The 23,044-nt window shown below is 37.5% G+C and overlaps 1 protein-coding gene across 3 annotated transcripts; it reads left to right on the forward strand.

The window, feature by feature from the left end:
- The first annotated feature begins 2,765 nt into the window (after nt 1-2,765).
- Nucleotides 2,766-8,604, forward strand: zfand2a (zinc finger, AN1-type domain 2A). 3 transcript variants are annotated; one of them, XM_062438585.1, is made up of 10 exons: nt 2,766-2,908; nt 4,116-4,214; nt 5,429-5,523; nt 5,738-5,869; nt 5,966-6,117; nt 6,220-6,348; nt 6,461-6,536; nt 6,637-6,713; nt 7,997-8,081; nt 8,299-8,604. In XM_062438585.1, the coding sequence occupies exons 2-10, from the start codon at nt 4,160-4,162 to the stop codon at nt 8,335-8,337; spliced, it is 840 nt and encodes a 279-aa protein (XP_062294569.1). In that variant the 5' UTR covers nt 2,766-2,908; nt 4,116-4,159; the 3' UTR covers nt 8,338-8,604. The 3 variants fall into 3 exon arrangements, with proteins under 3 accessions (XP_062294569.1, XP_062294571.1, XP_062294570.1); XM_062438586.1 differs by lacking the exon at nt 2,766-2,908 and having other exon boundaries at nt 5,386-5,523; XM_062438587.1 differs by lacking the exons at nt 6,220-6,348; nt 6,461-6,536; nt 6,637-6,713; nt 7,997-8,081; nt 8,299-8,604 and having other exon boundaries at nt 5,966-6,121.
- The last annotated feature ends 14,440 nt before the right edge of the window (nt 8,605-23,044 follow it).

Below are 23,044 nucleotides of genomic sequence, written 5' to 3' on the forward strand. Positions count from 1 at the left end.
GGGGCATCACTCGAGAGTACAACACAAAATGCTGACCACTGGTTCAAATCAATCATTCAAACAATCAATCAATCTTTCGTTGTATAGCGCCAAATCACAACAAAGTCATCTCAAGGCACTTTACACATAGAGCAGGTTCTAAACCATACTCCTCAGGTCACAATCAGGTCAAATCACAAGTGGTTTGCTCATTTGGCAATTACAAGCGGAAAATATGCTGTGGTAATTTAGCAAAGTAGCAAGCTCTCACTAATATTGCTGAGATTTCTTCAATTGGTGTTAATTGCAATTTCCTTGGGGGACTGAAACAACAGATTATTGAAGGTTGTTTAAAAACACTTCCTGCTGTTCTGAAGGTATTTCCAGTATCCCCAAAGACTTACAAACATCTGGATTAACAAAAAAGGCTATTTTTCCTCCAGATGGTTTAGAAGAGTCTTTGTGGATTTTTGAAATACCTTCAGAACAGCAGGAAGTTGTTTTTAAACAAACAACGTTATGCTGATACATGAGAGGCACAAACTGGGTTAGTTTCTGATTTATTTATTTTTGTTACTTTCTTTACAGTACCCACAGGAGGGCCTTTTGTGTGGGTTGTTGTGGGTTTGACTAATTTTAATGGATGTAGTTCCTGGCTCTGACCACAGGAGGGCAGAAAACAGTCATGCTCCAAAATGTCAAATACTAAGTCATCTGTCATTCTCAGTTAGTGTCAAGTTCTTACACCTCCGGTAAAAACTTCACAAAAAAAAATTTCACAAGACCCAGATGTGTTCTTCTAGTATGTGTATTTAAAGCTATCTTTTGATTTAAAAAAACAAAAAAATTACACCACACAACACATCTTCAGACAATACAATATTTACAGGAATGTCTAACTTTATATGCCTATATGCCTTAACAACTGAACTGAACATGATTGTGTATGTAAGTCTGACTTTAACCGTCATAGCCATAGTGTGTTAAGTATTTACTCAAGTTCTATAGGCCTCATTCAATTTTGAGGTATTTGTTCTTTACATGAGTATTTCAATTTTTTGCTACTTTATACTTCCACTCCAATACATTTCAGAGGGAAATATTCTACTTTCTACTCCACTACATTTTTAGCTTACTTTTCAGATTAAGATCTGACAGAGTGGATAATATATCAAGCTTTTAAAATCCAACTCACTGTTAAAGATGAAACCAGTGGTTTCCAACCTATAGTCCTATAACCTGTAGTCAGGGTCACATTTCAGATGTCTATGAGTTGTTAACAGCGCCACCAACTAGTGACTTTTCCCTCTAAACTTCTCATATGGTTTTATTTCAATAAATGTTCAAATGATCCAACTAACTAAACTATCTAACTATAAAGTAATGTAAACTAGCTCCACCTCCATCAGCTACAACAGTAACATGCTTTACACTGATGCTTCTGTGTTAATAATCTAATGATGTCTTATACAATAATATATCAGTCAGAGGGACCAAACCACTACTTTTACTTCAATACTTTAAGTAGTGTAGTGACTAAGCCCTATACTTTGGTCTCTACTGGCTGTTAATGGCTGTAATTGTTTAGACGCGTACTCACAACATGAATGATTGGCTATTAGGTCTTTTCCAGTAAATGAAAATGATGCTTCTTTTTTTTTTTTTTAACCAAAATGTCCTTGTTACAGTGTCTGTACCTTCCATAAGTTTTTCACATAAACTAAACAATAAAACAATGACAAAAATAGCCCAACATACATGAGCACAGTCAAAAAACAATTCCCCTCCTTCCATCAGCAACGCCTGTGATAACTGGCATGAACTTAAATAACCTGTGCTCAGCGCAGGCCTTTACCATGTACCCCCCATGTACGCTGGATTAGTATCCCCAGCGGCCCCAGGACACTGAAACCCATGTCCCCCAAACAACTTTTATTTTTATTCTGATTGGATAACGTTGCTGTCGGGTGGAAACCTTTTTACTCCATATTTTGTTTTGGACATACTAGATTTCCTGCAGTGATAATGATCAACTTCAAGAGAATGAGTCAAGGCTTGTGTTATATTTCTGTGGAGCCCAAAAAAAAGAAGTTTACACTTTTTTTTCCTCCCACCATTGAGGGTCCCTTTCTGCTCAAGGGCCCTTGGGCACTTGCCCAGATTGACCTTATGGTAGATCCGGCCATGTGTCCAGCAGTTACAATCTTTAATGAGGGAGAAGGGGCAGATGTAATTTTAAAGATTTAAACTAAATAATTGAACTTTTTTGTGTGGAAAAACCACACATTTGACACAAATTATCATTCAAAGTAGAATATTTACATCTGAAATAACGTCTAGAGAAGATCTTTAAATAAAGGATGTGAAACCTTCCACCACTGCCTCTATGGGGTCAGCCCTGCCCCTATGTTCCCAAAGCACTATGTTCCCCCATTTGTAAGAAATGTTCCTTCCAGCATAATTAGGCCTTATGTTTCCTCAGGCATACATTCCCACAGCACAAGTATGACCATTCCTTAATGCATATAACGTGTTGTGTTTCATATATGAAAAATGCTTGAAAAAAATCTTTATTTTATTATTAAACTGAACATAGGACTGTGGGAACATACACACACTCCCGTATCTACTAAATAACATGACGATGCAAAATGCCTGGATGGATCCTTCCAGACTTCACATGATCTTTCCATAGAGCGGACACACCTGGCGTGACGTATGTGTTTTGCCGACGTATGTTACGTCACGACGTAGGAGGAGCGTGCGTGACACATCAAAAAACTAGATGAAAACAGAGAGACAGCTCAGAGAGCTAACACACACATCGGGGGATAAAACCACGGAGAGAGTCAGAATAAATCTTGTCAGTTTAAAATAACATTGGCGCGTCTTACTATAAGACGACATATCGACGAGGAGAGGTGATTTGGTGAGTAAATGAAACAATTTAACGAAAGCTAAGGTTAGCTCTCGGATTAGCCCAGCTAGCTTCATCCGGTAGCTACCTTTAACTCTGGACAACAACACAACGTTAATAACGAGGTTAATTGGTTTTGGTCTTTATAAAAAATAATTCGTCTAAAATAAATGTTTCCTTTACTCGAGTTAGATAAATGTATTTGAACCGTTTTACTCAGCAACAAGCAAGCTAGCTGTTAGCATTTGAGTAAAATAAATAAATAATTCTTACAGGTGTCGATTTGAAAAAAAAATGAAGTATTATCTTGACTTGGTCACAACACAGTCTACATTTGTGTTTGTTAAGTTACACTCCTGCTATGTCTGCTACACGGTCGTACACAATGTTAGCTGTACCTTGTTACGTAACTAAACTAGCCCATAAATAAGTCAGCCTGGCCTAGCTCTCAGTCGACTTATCACATGATGTTTTTGTTATTATCTGGATAAAGGAAACATTATATAGCTGTAAAGGGTTGACACGGTGGTTGTAATCTTCTGTCTAAACTTATGTTGATGATTAATGACTCAGCTAATGTTAGCCAGCAAGCAAGCAGTGAGCTACAAGGTTCCCACGGTCATGAAATTCCTGGAAATGTTATGAAATTAGAAAAACTGTTTTCCAGGCCTGTAAATGGTTTGGAATTAGGTGAATTTTTGGGTAAAGTTCTGAATTAGGGATGACCTTCTCTGATATCAAAGATAATGGATATAAGACAGACTTGGACCCCCCACTTTTACCATGTCAAAAATCAGTAGATTTATTTAATATGAATATACTAATCATCAATTTCTATACTTTTAGCTTTTTAATATTTTCTATGTGATCTGGGGCGAAACGCTTCCTCTGGATGTAATTATAAAATATGCCCATCATTTACACATACCCATCAAAATGTCAAAACACATGGCAGGAAATGACATCTACGCTGTTAAAACATTTCTGGGGGAGCACCCTTTGTTACACCTTTGTTAAACTAATTAAATTAAGTCATGGAAATGGGGTAAAATATTATGGAATAGTTATGGAAAAGTTTGGAAAATTCAGTGGTAAAAATGTGTGGAAACCATGGAGCTAACCTGATTCAGTGTTTATAGTCTGCACTTATTCTGTCACATTTGTTAAATAATAAAAACTCACACATTTTTTTGAAATTTATTTTATTTTCCCTTTTCAGGTTGCTGAGATTTCATCACTGCTGGCAGTCGAGTTATTTCTGAGATGGAGTTTCCAGATCTGGGGGAGCACTGCTCTGAGAAGACCTGCAAACGTTTAGGTGTGTAACTTTATGTCTGAAATACATCTGTTTTTTTGTTTTGTTTTTGTTTTATCCTGTTAAGCTTTCTTTGGACTTGAAATTTGGACTCCTTATAGTGCAGAACTCCTGTATCTTCAAACACCATTTAAAGCACTGTGGTTGACTAACAAGATGCTCTTGGATGTTATGAGATTTAGCCACAAAAATAGAGGCAGTGAAGCCTTTGTGGTGGCTTCCCCTAATCTCTGGAAAAGCTTATCTATTCATAAAACAACCTGCTAAGTATCGGTTTAACATGAAGTTTGGACACCTCATCTAGCAAAACTCCTGTGTCTACATATACCATTTAAAGTAGAGCCCGACAGATATATTAGTCAGCCGTTATTTAGATAAGATTAAGATAAGATACTCCTTTATTAGTCCTACAGTGGGGAAATTTTATATTATTGGATAGTAAAAATAGAAGAGGAAAAATAGAAATAATAAAGAACAATTAATAAGTACGCAAACAATAAAACAAACAACAACAACAGTAGTAAAAAAATATAGTATAAAAATAGTAACATTATGTACAAAAGTAGTATTGGTGTCGACGATTTAAAAAAAACTTAATGATACATTTTTAATATTAAATAATGTTTTTTCGATATTATCGGCCGTTATAAGTTATATAGGCAGCATTTTATGTATATTTGACCCTTTTTTTACCGTTTTACTGAACTGATGTCATTTTATACAATTACGTTTTTGTTAAACTGTAAAATATTTTACCGTCATAATATTTATCTATATATTCTGTACATATAAAATTATCGGCCAAAATGTCCAGTATCGGTGAGGCTCTAATTTAAAGCACTGAGGTCGCCTAACAAGATGCTCTTGGATGTTATGAGATTTAGGCACAAAAATAGAGGTGGTGAAGCCTTTGTGCTAGCTGCCCCTAATCTCTGGAAAAGCTTATTTATTCATAAAAGAACCGCTCAGACCCTTTAAGTCACTGCTGATGACCTGCTTCCTCTTGTTGGTAGTTTAGTTTGACAACCTGAGTTCATCATTTATTGTGCTGCAACTCTTTTATTATTATTATTATGTTTATTGTTTTCTTTTATTTCTGTGTGATGCACTTTTATATTTATTTAATTTGGTATTTTTTAGGTCAACTGTGTTTGTTTTTAAATGTGCTCTACAGATAAGTTATGACTTGATATTAAAAAGTCTATCTGACACTACAGACTTTCTTCCCATGAGATGTGACGCCTGTCAAGAGATCTTCTGCAAGGACCACATAACCTATGCAAATCACAAGTGCACGTCATCCTACAAAAAGGTAAGTACACTTAGTTAATGTAGCTACACAAAATACACGTGTCTTTAAATTATGTTGTGTTCATGCAAGAATATGTATATATATATCACAGTTGTATGAACTTTTGTCAGTACAACGTCATACTTGATGGTGGTGACAATAATATCTTCATCCGTTTCGGATCTGTAGTCCTGTGTTTGCTTAATATCTTTGTATTTTATGGTTTCCTGTGTAGGATGTCCAGGTCCCAGTTTGTCCTTTGTGCAACATCCCTATTCCCGTGAAGAGAGGAGAGATGCCCGACATTAAAGTTGGTGAACACATTGATCGAGATTGCAAATCAGACCCAGCACAAAGGAAGAGAAAGGTGAATGTATTTCAGAGGTGTTTAAACTTACAATCACTTATAATTTAACTCGCAATAACAGAAGACTTACAGACAACTTTTTTTTCTTCCTGCCAGATTTTCACAAATAAATGCTCTAAAGGAGGCTGTAAGCAGAAGGAAATGATGCGAGTGACCTGCGACCAGTGCCATTCAAACTACTGTCTTAAACACCGACACCCACTAGACCATGATTGTAAGACTGATACGAAACCTTTGTCCAAAAGCGGGTAGGTAAAGCCACACTACATCTTCAGATAATGCTTTTCTTTTATCTGAACCATTACAGGAAGAATGTTTGACTTATTTCATTTGGTTTTTTTTTGTCTTAGACGCGCTGCTGTAATGAGGACTCAGGGTTCCTGCTCCACCTCTGCCTGTGCTTCTAGTTCATCTGGTTCAGGAAGCTCTAGACCCGTTTCTAATGGTGTGAATGCAAATAACAGAGGCCACAGCAGTGGGTAAGCACATCTATTTGGTATTGATTTTGAAATGTTTCATGGCTTATGGTCTTTAAATTAATTTTTTTACTTTGAATTTGACACCTTTTAATAATAACTCTTCCTTTTCCAGCTCTATCCCGCGGATCCCCACTTCAGTTTCAGCACAGAATGTAATACCACCATCAGCATCATTTCAAGCTGGGATGGTACGCATATTATATAAATGACATCACCTGATAATTGTTCCCACGCTACAAAAAAGAAGAAGAATGAAAACATGATGTGCTGCTTGTGCTGTCCTTACAGACGGAGGAGCAGGCTTTACAAAGGGCTCTGGAAATGTCTTTGGCTGAGTCGCAGGTACCTGTCCAGCCAACCCTTAGGTGAGTAAAGCAAAAAACTCCAGATATATCCCTTTTTATCAGCTTGACAAGCCATCCTCACACACATAGCGGGTTTTTCTTTAGAGTTGAACAGTTTGTTTTTCCCGCTGACCTTGATTCCTGATTCCGAAAGCAAACAGCGCTGCAACAAAGCTATTAAGCTTCTGGTTATTCTGCCAAAGAAAAAACAAACAAAAAACCTTCATAAAAGGTACAAAACAGACAGGTTTTTCTTTGACAGGGAAGAAAAAAGAAAACCTGGTAGCACTCACCAAGCAAACATGCCACTCTCAAGGTCCGTGTACCTGCAGAGTGTGGTCTGATACTCTTACTAATTTCCCCAAAGTTGTCAGAGTTGGAAAAAAAATTGAAATTAGAAAACAGAGGGGAGAGTTAAATATCTTCAGATTCCAAACGGGAGCATAAAATAATACAATTTTGGGAGGTACTAGATTAAAGCATTTAAAAAATATTTAGATAACTTTAAGTGTCAGATGCTTTTAATATTTTTAATATTGTGCAACATGTAAGCACAATATATGGAAAGTGACGAGGAGTTTGGTCTCTAATGTCACCTTCTCAACATCCTGCAGATATTAACTTGTCCACAGAAGATTAAGAGATTAATGTGAGGCTGTGAAGTGCATCTCATCCTCAGTACTAATCATTTCAGCAGTATTAGTTGTTATATAAAGGGAAACTTCTTTATTTTTCAATCTGATTTTTGCAAGTCATGACTGAAACACTCACAATAACAATCTGAGGCTATCTTTGGCAAAAAAAAATCACTTTGAGTTGAAGTATTATTTCCCTGTCAGATTACAGTGCAGACTGTTTAGCGGCTGCTGGCTGAAGTGTTCTCACTCAATACGCCACAATTTAAGAAATTGTTGTCCCCATCTGTTCCTCAGACATAGAATGATGGGAATGATGTTCCAAAATACTGAAATTTGAATGTAATGTGCTGCCATTGAGATAGTTTGATTGTAAGATTTAACAAAGGAATAAACAGGCTCTTATATTCACCTTTTTATATTTAATCTCTTAAGGCCCTTTTAAGGTGCTACTAACCAGGATTAAGTGTCCATTGGGAGAGTGTTTTTAATCTTAACTTTTGTTTTTGCGTCAACACTGTTTGGTTGTAGGGTTTTCTCATAAGCAGGTTTTTTGTGAACATGTATTGACAAAGTCAGTCTCACCTATAGTAGCTTTTAGTTTTCTCCCCCAAACTTTGAATTCATTAAATAACAGTGTGTCTAAGAGGGGTTTCTTTTGTGTCTCAGTCCTCAGGAGCAGGAGGATATGGCTCTCGCTCAGGCTCTCGCTGCCAGTGAAGAAGAATACAGACGCCAGCAGCAGAGACAACAGGTAGCCGGAAAGCTTAGCCGTCAATAGCATGCTAACAGGAACACATGTAGGTACACTGTCGTTATTGTGACCCATCCTTTATGAGCTTAGTTAGCTGGCACCAGTTGAAACAGGAATGATTTTTTCTTTCATATTCTTTTGACATTTTTAAATAGTTGTATCAAATGTGAAGTTAAAACAGTGTCTTGGTTTCTAACTGTATTTTCTCTTTGTTTAGGGGAGGGAGTCCAAACCTTCGAACTGCAGCCTTTCTTAATGTTGGACCATCATTTAGATTTCAAGCTGTGCTAATTACATACTAGAACCTGCACATCTGGTATTATCAGTATCAATGATTGTGAAATAAAAGAAAACCTCTTCAAAGTTTCTGAGACATTACCGCCTTCCACAATATGAAGCACATACTTTCCTAGCAGGATCAGTCATTTTTACTAATGATTTGCTATGTACATATTTTATATGCTGATCATGAAACCATTATATTATCGTATATGAATATTGAATAAATTATTTCAAAGATGCACTCTGAATGTTGAATTCCTCAATTGATTTTGGTTTGAAGACACACTTTTACACTGAGACTCTGAGGGGTGAGACCTGTCAGGACAATCAGCAAGTCCATTAGAGTTGTGGAGTGGAATAATTGCATATTTTATTGTGGTTTTGAACAGATGGGGTTTGGGTTACTGCTCAGAATTTGTAGAAAGTTTGATAGTAAAAAGAAAAGAAAAAAACATGACCAAATTCTCATCAGACAAAAGTTTACTTTCCACAAGTCAAGTTCTTTGTCGTGATTATAGTTTCCCAATTTTCAAACCCAGGACTTGCATCCAAGCTACTCTGGGTTTGAGATATAAATATTTTTCTATGTATTTCACAACAAGTTTTGGCAGATGAGAGCAGCTAAATCCATGTTATTAAGTGAAGTACAGTCTCCAAATGATGGCAGCAGAAAAAAAATGTGAAGAAAACAAAATAGAATGCACTTCACTATAATTTTGTATTAACATAATGTATACATTTGCAGATATATTTAGTTTTCACCCCTGTAGCTTCATTTTTCTACCCAACAACTGTAAGTCATTCATGGTTTGAACAGCAGAGGGCAGTAAGACTTCATATATTATATTTACTCTCTAACACACAGGCTTGGTGTTTACTTCACCTCTGCTATTTTCCAAGTTGTTATTCTCATACAGATTCTGGTTCCTTTTTGCTCTAAGGTGTTTTCCACTCTCTACCATTTGCATGATGGTAGTTTTGTGGCATTAACTGACCATGGCCTTTTACATAATATTAAATAAGCACAGCTGAAGGGCACTTCACTGCTTGAGGAAACTGCTTCAACCTGCTGCTAATGGCATGGTTCACAAAGTTTCAAATTACTGTTATCAAATGCCAGAGATTAAGTTGATCCAGTCATCACACATTTTATCGCTGACCTAGCGTAGTGACTTTAATCTATATATTGGCTCTTCAGTCATCTGTATACAGATTTTTAAAATATGTATTCACTGCATGCCTTGCTATGAAAATTATGCATTATATCATCTGATATTCATCTGTATGAACATATTTGCATATTCATGAGTAAAATAATTTTCTTCAAACTACTGTGTTGTAAATTTTTAATGTAGGATTTATAGTACGATATTAAGATCTATTATTACACAATCAACATTTCTGCTGATTTTTATCATTAGTAATTGGATTCATTGGTACATCAATTTGACATTTAATTTTTTTATTAATTGATTAATCTTTTTTTTTTTTTTAACTGATTACAGCCTTGTATTTTATATTTTATGTTTTTTATTTCATACATCTCATCTCTTGCAATAAGGCTGCTCATTATACTGCACAGTGACGCACACATCTAATCACAAAGGCTTCCTCCGTCGGTCATTAACATTGTTTCTGCTGTCGCAAAGAAGAAAATCACGAATTACTTCAAGTCAAATGTAGTTGGATGTTTGCACAACCCTGTCAAGCATCCTTGTGTTTCCTGGTAAGATGTGGTCAAGTTTTGTTGCTGTAGTGTTGACAGATTTTTGTAGTTATTAAAAGGAGGAGAGTCTCCTCTTCTAATTGTGACATTTCAACAGATTAGATTAGTTCAATTATTTAATTAGGTTATTGAAATTCTGTCCAATATATCACACAGAGCCCTCACATCAGTTACATTGCTGATGGCATATTTTTAATTATTCCCTGGCAGGTTGCCTGATGTTCTCTCCAGCTTCATGACGAAGGCTAACTAAAATTATAAGTGAAGAGCCTTTTAAAGACAGAAGATTAAACTAGAATAACAGTAACAGTAACATTTCAATATTGAAACAGGCGTGATTGTTGGAAAGGTAGTTTCTCCAGTTTGAGAAATGTTTCTCTTTCTTTCCCCACTGAAGTCTGGTGAGTCATTGAATAGATGAGTGGTGTACAAGCACAAAGCAGCTAAGAGTAAGACCTGATTGTAAGCGCCTGTGTGAAATATGCACACAAGAGTAGTGCTCAAGTAAATAAACCTTGACTCCAATGAGAACTGATCGACTGAATATACTTTTTAATCATATGAGCAGAAGTGTGCTGCTAAGTAAAGGGAGCCGAGGTCATTCACTCCATCACATTGAAAAGAGTGAAGATTTACACAAAACACCAACTGCATGAGTCCAGTTTTGATCTGCATTTTGGTAGAAATAAATTGATAGAATTTATGATACGGAAAAGTGTTTAACTAGCCAGCAACAATTTGACTTAACCTAGCCTTAAAGCCTTTTCTTTACTTACTCAAAACAGTCATATGGATATGAAAAGCTCAAATAAAAAGGAAGAGTTGCCCACAGCTGCAGAAATGATAACAAACCATAAATAACAGATCCAGGGAGATTCCTTTATTAGTCCCACAATGGGGAAATTTACATTATTGCAGCAGCAAAGTGGACAGTAAAAATAGAAGAACGTCAATAAAGAACAATAAAAAATAAGTACAAAAGCAATAAAAACAATAGTAGTAAAAATATAGTATCATATCATATCATATCATATCATATCATATCATATCATATCATATCATATCATATCATATATTTCTAAACATTAATAGTGTCCAGGTTGGGAGGGATGTGAGGTCTACTAGGAAGGACCTGAGATATTCTTCACACACTTTGGGTGAAGGAGTCTGTTGCTGAAGGAGCTCAGAGTGTCCTGAATGGGGTAAAAGTCATTGTTCATCAGATGTGCTATATGGTTCTTCTGTATATGTCAAGTTTAATTGGCAGAATCAGTCAAATGTTGCAGGTAGATTAACATCCATCATGTCATGACAATTTACAAAAATGTGAGAATCTCATAATTGCTTGACTATCATAGCGACATCATGAACTTCATCCTTTCCTGGAAAGCGTACCAATTTCTAAATAGTTCTGAAAAATAGCTTTTAAAACTGAATTGTCTCATTAAAGACACATTATACCAAACACAAAAACGTTTTTAAAAAATGGATTTGAGAAGTGACCACAAGAATGGTTTTTCATGGGTTAACTCTTCAAAGTTGGACAAATTTATGAGTGATTTATTTCTTTTCCTGTTGCATCATATAACTTTGCTTATATTAAGCCCAGACAACATCAGGGAAATGCAGGCTAAAAAAACTGTTTGTCCACTTCAGTTTCCATTAATCAAATTGTCACGCTTTTATTCTGTGGCTCTGCGCTTCTGCTTGTTATTATCTCTACTTCTCATTTAACCATCACCAGATTCATACATCAGTGAGACCAAGGACACAGGAGATCATCTGCTTTGACACAGCAGCGTGATCGATAAAAGGGCCAGGGTAGTCAGGGTGGGTCAGGGTCGGTCAGGCGCTCTTTTGTGTCTGTGAACAATCACATTTATATCACTGGGTAAATTATTTTCATACATTCATGCATTCAAGCTGTATAATAATAATTACATATTCTCCTATTGTAAAGAAACATATTTTATTTACATGTATATTTGAATATTTTAACTTATAGTATGTCCAATTCACAGCTGAGTCTCACAATGACAAAAAACTAAAACTGATCAACAAAAACTAAACTGCTAAACTGCAGCGTTGACACATCAGGAAAATACAGAAGCTTTGAAGTTTAAACCTTTGAAAAATATATATCCCATGTTACATTATGTCTCATTTTAGCTTCAAACGTTACATCAAGTATTTATTTATTTTTATTATTTTTCTGCCAAGATGCACCAGGCTTGAATTTGTATGCACAATATGAAACTTTATAGGGGCAGTTAAATGTACTAGTCCACATCCAGACACCCAGTAACCTTCTTTGCAGTCATTATTTAACACATCTTTTAATTTTTACACCATGCAAGCAACATTTCTCCAATCAAATTAGGCTGGTTCTAACAGTGAATCTGCTTTTTGGTTTTCTAGTGAACCTTTGAGGACTTGTTTGGCTCAGCAGGAAACTTTCCTCTCTGTAAACATATCCTAAATCAATTTCCACTCATGTTGTGTTCCTTCGTCTGAGAGTCCAAGGGCAGACACTTCAATAGTTTCAAATCCATCAGTGGGTTCACAATGTTCTCAGCAGCTCCTACAGATGTCTAGAAAAGCTAGCAGGGAAAGCAGCTGTGAGGCTGAGGAGTCATGATTTATACATCAAAAATGAAGTAAAATGTTTCAGTAATATCTGTAATATGATAACAGTAATCATTTTTCAGTCACATTGTGTTCCTCTGGGAGTCCAGGGGAAGACTTTAATAGTTTAGGATGCATCTGTGAGTTCACAATGTTCTCAGCAACTGTTTCTGATGTTTGAAAAAGCTTGCGGGGAAAGCAGCTCTGCGGCTGAGGAGTCATGATTTATACAACTGAAGTAAAATGTTTCAAGTAATATGATAATAGTACTTTAGCAGTAACATGGCCTACTTTCAAATGATGAAGATGGCTTTAAATCCAAACCAAACCAATGTTGTTCCACCTGCTGAACCCAGTGCACAATTCCTCTTACCTTTTTTGTTTTCTCTCATTTTTTCCAGGTCGTTAATTATGTAGAAGAAATAATTTGCTCGTGGCCCTGTGAGTGCCGTCCATCTGTTGTTTTGATGATGGGTTTTTTTTGAAGTGGTGTTTCTGAGGCTAATGAATGCATCCTTTTTCCTGCCAATCAGTTATATCAGTCAGCCGCTGGGGTTTGCTGGAGGATTTTCCGTTGGAGCTCAGCCTCCTTTGTTCAGTATCGGTGTGATATTATAGATTGTGGGTCAAAACAAACACAAAAACAGTCATCTTTCTATTGACACATCGGCTTGAACCTGCCACATCTTGTTTTCTAATAAAGGCCTTCTTAAAAGGACTGCCAAATCCATATAATCATGGCTTCAGTGTCATTACATCAAACCAGGTCTGGATCACACAAAGGCAGACTTGAATGCTCAGCTGGATGTTTGAACAAACTGTGTCTGAAGAAAAAATGCCTGTGGGGAAAGTGGGAAGTCCTGGAAATTAGTGTTTCATTGCAGTTCAGGGATAAAAATGCTGTAGTGTGATATAGTTTGTACACTGACCAATAAACCTATAATTCTGAAAGCCAGTATTACTACTGCTCAGACCAATCACTGAGGCATGTGGGTTAATATTATCTGGCACTTCTAAACCATCAGAAAGTGACACTTCTAAAATTCTGAAAAATGAAATATTGTCAACTTCGGGCATTAAAATGCAAAAAGCTCTTTGAAGATGATTCCTGCTTGCAGAGGCTCTTCACACACGCTTCTTTTTCACTTACTAAGAAAAAACAAAAACAAATACTAGCACACTGAAAAACAACCCCAGCAAGCAAGCACACCCCAAGACAAATTTGTCGTACTCAACATTAAATGCAGACACGACATCATCTGCATTGGTCTCTATCACAACTGGGGGATAATGATATACAGTATGTAGCTGAGACTTGGGCTGACCCACAGCAGCGATTTGCAATGCTTTACTGTAGTATTTTATATCTGCAATCAAACCTTATTTTCTGGCTGCGATGCTTCCTCTGATGAAGCTAAATCAGGTTCTTCTCTCATCAGACACTCCTCTGACTCACAGTCCCAGAGCTCACTGCAAAGCTTCCTGTGTTTGTGCACCTAAGAAACGAAACAGACCGCCCGCCTGCTGATGAGGGATTTGCTCCAACATTGTGCTAATTTAAAAGATTACTTGAAAACCTCCTTTTTTAGCTTAGGAAATAAAAAAGCAATAAAAAAGATTTTACATAAAAATTCTTCTAATCCAAAAGGCTTGAGCGAAAGGAAAATTTGCACATCTTTTTCTTCCCCAAGTTTAGGCAACAATGTTTTGATGGTAATGTGTCACAAAAGTGTAGTTTTAATGATCTTAATGATCTGTTATGTAATGTATGCAGTAGTGTGCTTCGACATCAGCTCTTACCAAAGTTCCTTACTCATTCTCATTTGCATCCACTATTGGTGTAATGTCAAGATCTTTACATTTATTTTAATAAGGAATATTTTTCTTTTGTAAACATCACTTTATCCTTGTAGGATGAGTCAGTGATGACTCAGCCTCTGCAAATCGCCTGGAAGGTCTTCCATGCAGTTTGAATGGAGGTCTCTGAATTCAATTAGTATACATTAATCAGTGGGTCTTTCCACACTAACTTGTTATTCGTCTTTTTTTAGTTTAAAAATTAATTGAAAGTGGTGCATTTCTGAAAATAATTAAGATAGGAATCATGCAGCAGTAAAAAGGGCAGAGGTGGCCTAATGATTAGAGAAGTGAGCTTGTGACCAGAAGACTGTCGGTCCAATCCTTAGACCAGCAGGATAAACCTGGGTGGGTGAAGTGAAAAAGCAACACTTGCCCCTCCCTTCACCCCTCGGGTGCCCTTGAGCATAGCCCCTAACTCCAACTGCTCCAGTTGGCTGGCAGATCAGACTGTGTTTGTACTGAGCAGATTCCAGGTGTGAATGTGTGTAATTGCATGAATGTGATCAGTGCTCTGAATAAATAACAGTTTAAAAAGAAGAATATCGAGAGATTCAAAATGACCAACATCTGATTCTGTGATACTGTTGAAAATTAAACATCGTAAAAACTGTTATAATTGACCTCCTTGGATCAGCACTCGTACAGCTGTGGAGAAGTTGGTAGTCGATAAGGCTTTTACCAGAGGTAAAAGCCAAGGCCAGAAGTGGGTGACACATTCCCCTGTACATCAAACATACTAATTGACTGTGCTGCTGTATGTGGATAACAGTAATTATTGTTTTAGCCACAGCTGCTAATAGAGATTGATTAACTGTAAGATGTACCAACTGAGAAGATGACATGACATGCCACATAACCAACAGTGGAAAGTAACTCGGTACATTTATTCAAATACTTTACTCAAGTGAAATTTTGAGGTAATTGTACTTTACTTGACCATTTCCATTTTATGTTACTTTTCTACTCTACTACATTTTATATTTTGTTCCACTACATTTATTTGACAAGTTTCTCTACTTTTCAGATGAAAGTTGATTTTAAAAACATGAAAATACAATGTGCAGCAAATAATTGAAACAGTGGTACCTATCCTTTTCTCTTTTGACCCCTTACAAAAAGTGTAGTTAGTTGGTTCGCTAGTTATGTCCTGTTATCACAATTAAGTTGTCTATAAGTTGTTAACAGTTGTGTTCAATAGTCACAGAGGGAAAAAAAATCCAATATTTCACAAAAAGCAACAATTTGAGAGAAAAAATCAATATGCATTCAAATTTGTGTAGCAGAACATATTTTTTTCTTCCCGACTGCCAAATCACAATTCCTGCCATTTTTCTGCACGATTAGTATTTTATTTAGCTAATAATGAAGTTGTAATGAAGTGATGGATTTTGAATGCATGACTCCTGCTATTTTTAAATTATTGCTTGAGTAAGCCTATTCAGGTAAAAAGAATAGTAAGATCTTAGAACATTTTCCACCTCCATACTTTATTAGTAATGTTGATGCCTTTTATTCCACTTGAGTCTTTGCACAGCAGGCTCCTGCTAATGTAAATGCTCCAGTGATCATGAGCCAGTGTGAGTATGTGAGGTTAACACTTCACCTCAAACACCCCTTTCATTTCCTCTGAGGCTATAGCACTGATTAATCTTCTGTATTGAGAGGGGAACAATAAAGTAGGATGACGTGCAGCATAGAAACCTTGCACTCACAGTGTAATTGATTTCTACTGTAAAGCATCAATAATGCATGCTCTTTCTACTTCTGCAACAACGCTGTAATTAATATGGAGGGTCTGTCCAATTTAGTTGAGAACATGCCATATGTGTTTTTTGAGAGATGTTGAATCTTGAAGATAATGATTCCATCAGAAGTTTTGTCACAGGAGCAGGATTTAATTGCTTGTCGACACCAAAGCTATTATTCACACAGGCCATGTGCACAATTGTTTCACTTCGCTCTGCTTTTATCAGCTCAGAAACAGTGTCACTGCATGCCTCTGGGATACTGCTTGATATTCTGCATTGTCTAATAGCATTTCTGAAGACAATTAATTCACATTTTAATCATAATGAATAAAACATTTGTAAAAACAGAAGCAAAGAAAGATTAGATGTTCTTTCTTAATGTTAAAATGATTTTAAGTGAATACAAACACCTAATGAGTCATGCAATGTGCAGGAATTCATTAGGAGAGTCTGGATTGGTCAGTGGTAATTGAGTAAAATTTGCTGAGAATGAGAGGGATGTACAATAAGTACAAGAATGACTACTCTTTGGATGCCATGTTGAGTTCTACAGAAACAAGTTTGAGGTTTAAGTTGGCAGAATTTTTTTTGTTGTTGATACGATTCACTATCCACTGCCTTTTCATTTATTCAACAATTCATTGTGTTTCTAGCCTACCCAGTAAAATGCTGTGCTACTCCTTGTGTTGGAGTTGGAAATCAATTCCGTCTTTTCGCCTTCCTTTCAAAGTGATCCATCCACTGTTGCCATGGAAACGTTCACATGAAACAACACCCAGAGGTATTTCTGAATGTTAATTTGCCTTACATTGAAGCCAGAATCCATCATTGTCCGAACTAAGCTGTTTGCTTCGGCTATATATTTCTCTCCATTCATTTTAAATAAAGGTGGTCCAGTTACATAAAAGATGGATTTTATATCAACTGGAATTAACCTATTAACTTTGTAATTCATTGTTTATTGTCAGATGTAATATATGAATTTATACTGCTAATAAGATGCATAAAATGAATGTTAACAGTAAATATGACTTATGTTTGTAGCCTTGAGCAGTGATATTTGCCACAGTACTGTCAAATATTGTAGAAGTGAAAATAAATATTGAGAAACCTGCATGGGTGATAATAAATGACAGTAGCCGTGGTGTAAATCATAAAGAAGTGGATGAAAACAAATGTTTTTGTTTGTTTGCTTAGTGTAGTCATGATGTTCCATCCTGCTGTTTTGTCTGACCTGTTGTCACACAGTTCACTGATGAACGATAGCTGACAGCAGCACAGAAAACATGTCAGAGTTGATATCTGAAACAAGAGGAGGATGAAACATGTCTGACTGAAGGCTGCATATGAGTGTTACTTGATTCAGAATTCAGGACCGTGAGCCAACTCTGCCACCTGAGGGAGAGCAACCTACGCTGGATGCTGTTAGATCTGGCAAAATGTTTTTAGCTGATACTTGGAGAATGCTGGTGATAATCATGGGGCCCAGCAGCTTGAATGACTCATCTTGATTTACAATTGAAGCACTGAGTAAATAAATGAGGTGAAAGTCAGTCCTTCACTTATCAACTGGTGCTTGGCACCAAGTTGTCAGAGTCTCATCCTAATAAGAGCTCAGCATCCTGCTCCTGCACATGGATCCTCTATTAAAGATGACAGGAACCACCGGGTGATATTGTAAATGCACACTTGACAGTTTGATGGATGGGTGGATGGCTGGGGGAACAATGAGTAGGTTAAGAGGAGCAGTAGGGTGATTGAGGAACATACATCCATACCACACAGCCTCACTGCTTTACTGGGGACTACATCACTACAGTATAAATTGTTTTTGAAATATGAAGCTGCATCTGCAATTGTGAAATCAGGATTCCAGTGCCAGAATATATTAACCTGGGATCCAGACAAATCTGGAAGCCCACGTTTTATTTGCTCTGGCAGGTGCTTCTGGTCCCCTTCCTGTTCAATATGATTTCCAGCTGACTTTGTCCAGGTTGGGCCATTCACCACTGTTTATCTAATGTGGGGTGGGTTTGATATGATGACTGTACAGAGGAGCACCCTTGAAGCATATTGTAAACAACCAAGATGGCCGCTGCTGATGTAGAACCATACAGTCTATGTGTGGAATGGTCAGTTGAATCCGCTATCCAGACAGTAAATGAACTGGAAGATATTATCTCTGCAAACAGCTGCATGTAAAATTATAGTTGGTAGCAAAGATGTGTTTGCTGTATTTCTTACAGGATTTAGTAATTTGCTCAGCGCTATGTCACATATTTCATTCCTCTGATTGGTTGTAGGTCTATCCAGTTGTCCAGTCCAAAGGCATTTTGGTTCACATTTGCAAATTGCCCTGGTGATTCCAGGCTAAAAATATATATATTCTAGTTTTTGAATAACAACTATACCCATATAATAGAACTACTAAATTTGTCACTGAGTGGCTTTTTTAAACATCTGGTGTTGAACATGACTAAATGAGTCACAGCTCAAAATAGGAGATCGATGGCATTGATCCTGCTTGCCCATTCTCAGTTGCATGACTCATTCTTGTCCCCTTTTTTCTCTTAAATGTCAAAAACTCAGCTGGGCACCTCAGTGATTTTTGTAACTGGGGAGGTGGGCATGGTTCGGGCTGTCAGCTGTAGGAGAAAGAAGCTGGGCAGAGCTGGCTCAGAAGGAGCAGCGCTAGGTGAGTTGATTACCACAGCTGGGGCGAGTTGACTAATCAAGCTTTCCTGTGTCACCGCAGTAGTGGCTGGACTGAGATGGGGGTGCACACAGTTTGTGTAACGTGTTTGAGACGTGTTTCAAAGTGCCGGGCAACAGCAGCACATGGGAGCTCTGCAACTTTTGGTTTGGCAAATAAAGAGGACTAATTAAACTCTATCTGTCTGTGATCTCTGCTGGGGTGAACCCTCTGTGGCAGCAACTGTGCTACAGTAATCATCTGGCATGATATCATTCTGACTATGTATTCTTTCTTTTTAATATACAAAGATGAATATATACTTTGTACCTGTTGATCTGTACCTTAACCCTTACATACTGGTCATATTCTGACTCATTAGTTAGTCTCTACACCAATTCACTGTCAGTCATTAATACATTGATTAATCCTTTTATTTGATTAATCTTATGGAAAAAAGACATTCACAATCACTGTTTTATAGAGTATGATGAATACAGCAACATGTTCAAATGCTGTTTTTTTTTTTTATTTTCACTTTGTACATTTTTGTAAACTGTGGGTCACATTAGGAAAAGTGTGGCTAAAGGAATTGTGTATACAGTGTTCTTACAGTGTATAAATGGGTCAAATTTTTTAGATTTTTCTTTTTGTCAATAAATCTCATGTGCAGAGCCAATCCAAAAATGAATAGATTCAACTTATAAATACGGTGTTAAAGACTAATTACAGTGATGATTTTCATTCTCAGGAAAGTAGTTCTATGTGTGGTAGATGGCAATGCAGATTTGTGGATGATTCCACTTACAGTGATTTGCTAGTGTTTTTCCAATAACACCAAGATGTAGAGCAGTGGTCTCCAACCCTGCTCCTCGTCAAAGGGCTTGATAACGAGTTAATTAATAGACTCAGGTGTGTTAGAGTGGGGAGATACCTAAAACACGCAGGGCAGTAGCTCTCCAGGAGCAGGGTTGGAGATCACTGGTGTACAGATATCACAGTTTAGAGGCCCCTGCTCATACTACCTCACATGCCTTTCATTCATTTAGTTTGTGTGTGGCTGGGAGCATAAGGGCAACTGTAAACACCTGTGGATAAGATGACAACCAGAAATGGCCTGATCATTGATTGATTGATGAACTTGTGTGGAGTCTGACGTCCTCCATTATCGAGTTATTTGGTTTTTCTCCTACTCTGAAGAGGAAATTTTAATAAAACTTGAACACTGAGCCAGATTGGCAAGGCCTTGCATCAGTTTGGGTTTGCCATGGAAACAGCATGTCAGAGGAAGCAGCAGGTTAGTGCCCTGGTGTGCTTTGGATTGTCGGTGTCTGGGAAGCCAGCCAGTCTAAATCCCATACATTGATTTCCACCAACATCTAACCTTTATAGGTCCAGTCTGTGGGCTGAAATGGCTATCTTACTAATGAAGTGGTGGGCCTAGACAAGTTAATCTAAACTACGACTGTAGGTAGCAGAATAACTCAGCTAGCAGTGTTTGTGAGAGCAGGGTGCAACAGGAGTTAAATTCAGCTCGGCAAAGGGGCAGTGACCAAGTTGCACAGCACTGGATATCTTGCTTAAAACAGTTGTTAATGTGGGAGAAAGTTTTCCAAGTGGTAACGATACCGATAATCATTGGTGTTTGAAATTCCTACAAATATACATGTTTTTTTTTTTTTTTAAGGTTTTTTTTGTTTTTATTAGGGTTTATATAGGTGGCATAATATTGATAGTTAGTGGTTTAAGAGTCTGCCACAGTATATTGAAGCCCACCTTAGTGACCTGGTGGCGAAAGGCCTTTAAAAAACTCATTGTGACCTCCCTAGGATGAGGAATTAAATAAAAAAGGAAGGCAGGAGAGAATATCAGCGCACCCATGGGGCCCATTTCTGTTCCCAGTCGGTTTCCCAATCGGCCCCAGATTGAGTCATAAAGTCATGACTCTCCCTTCACTATGGAGTTATCTGCCACTACTGTAAAAGGTTGGGCCATATTAAGTCTGCGTTTCTTGCATTGAAAAGAAGCCAGTAAGAATGTTCAGAGGAAAGGATGTGAACAGGCAGAGATTTGGTGCCATTGGGTTACAAAGGCTTTGTGTCAAGAGGTAGTGTCTGTGTCAGAAAATGGTAAGGAAGTTCCAGTGACTGTTCTTTGGACACCGGGGCTTCTCAGTCCTTGCTCTTGAGGGTTATATTCGCCACCTTCATCATTTTTGGATGCCTTAGCATTAGTTAAAGGTGTTGGCAGTCAGTTCCTGTTCTTCTTCACAAGCTTTTTCTTCATACTAACCTAGTGTATGGGCCAGGTGCAACTGGAATAATTGATTCCTTTCCAGTAGGAGGGACAACTTTCATTTTAGATAATGATCTGGCAGTGTTACCTGCCATAGTGATTGCTTTGTGTTTGGTGCTGTGTTTTGTTTTTCATTTCTCTTGACAGGTACTGCCCTCCTCCCTCAGCTGATCACCAGAGCTGTTCCCCGTTTGCAATCAGCCCCAGTATAAAGGCTCCAGCTATCCCTTTGTCTGTACCAGTGGGCCTTTTGGCAGTACAGTTGGTGGTGCCTTGCGTGTGACTCTGTGACTCTTTGTGTTAGTGACTAGAAGTGGTGTTGTTAAAGTTATCCTATTGACTTCCTTATTTTTAAGTGAAGTCCATCCTTAGTTTATTGAGCCAGATTTTTTTGGTTTGTTGTTCTGCTTTGTTAAATAAATCCTTGGTTTTGCCTTCATACTTAAGTCGTCCTCTTGTTTCTGTTATTGGTAATACCAATTGTTACTTCCCTCCCCCCTAGACATTTTTGGGTCGTAACAGGCAGGCATCCAAGTTTATCCCAGTGACTATGAATCTTGCCATGTGGATGCTGTACTTAGTGATGGTGTCACTCTTACAGTACAAGAGGTGCATTGTGAGGTGTCTGAGACTTAAGTTCTATAGAGGGAATATCCAAAGACCTTTTCCAGCATGTTTAGTGATATGCTCTATGTCCCAGTCACTGAATCTTCTTACCTGTGGAAGGGGAGCCATCAGTTCAGTTATGGGTAGGAGTGTGCGGCCACTTTTCAGATGTGACTCTGATTGCTGAGCAACATCGGGACTCTTCTGTTGACATTTTAAAAAAAACTGCTACAGTATGACTTTTGTCAGGAGGCAGCAAAGGGACTCTATCAGAAAGATAATATTTTGATTTGGAAATTGAGGCCACTTCACAATCCGTCTCATGAGCATTGGTCTGTAGCTGCACAGATTGTACTACCAAGTTTAAGCAAGAGGTCATGCATCTGGCCAATGAGACAACTTGAGCAGGCCATTTAGGCATATGTAATATACAGGAGAGGATCATAAGATGTTTCTGTTGGCCAAAAATGTACCAAGATGTGGTGGCATACTCCAGGTCATGCCATGTATGTCAGGTGGCACCCAGGTAGTCCAACATCCGATTTTATATCAGGTATCAGGAGGTCATGTATGCTTGGTATTAACCAGGTTGGGTCGTCTGCTTATCATCCACAATCACAAGGTGCTATAAAGTATTTTCATCAAACCGTCAAGATCTATTGAGAATGGTGCCCTAGGGTTGGGATGCAGCCATGTATTTTCTGCTCTTTGTGATTCGAGAGTTTTTCAATGAGTCCACTGGTTTCAGTCTTTTTGAGTTGGTCAAAGGAAAAGCTTCTTAAGTCTATGACACAAAGTGGGGTGCTACAATAAAAAAGAAATATTATATAGACAAGCATTTTTCTGCTTACATTAATTCTAAAGGTCTTTATATATGCAAAGTTCTACCATTTGGAAGAATTTCCAGATAACGTTTCAGAGGTTGATGACTACGGTAACTGCAGGACTTGAGAATGTGGTGACCTATGTAGGATCTTTTCACACACAAAATGTGTTATCAGTATGAAAAATATAGAGGATTGCCAGCCATATCCTTTAACTATTGTCAGTAAATCTAAACTATCAAAAGCTGTGGAGGAACAGTCTTTGTATATTAATGCATAACTTAATGATGTGTTCTTGACACTAT

This window comes from Scomber scombrus, chromosome 18 (genome assembly GCF_963691925.1).
Source record: "Scomber scombrus chromosome 18, fScoSco1.1, whole genome shotgun sequence".
Classification (NCBI taxonomy): domain Eukaryota; kingdom Metazoa; phylum Chordata; class Actinopteri; order Scombriformes; family Scombridae; genus Scomber; species Scomber scombrus.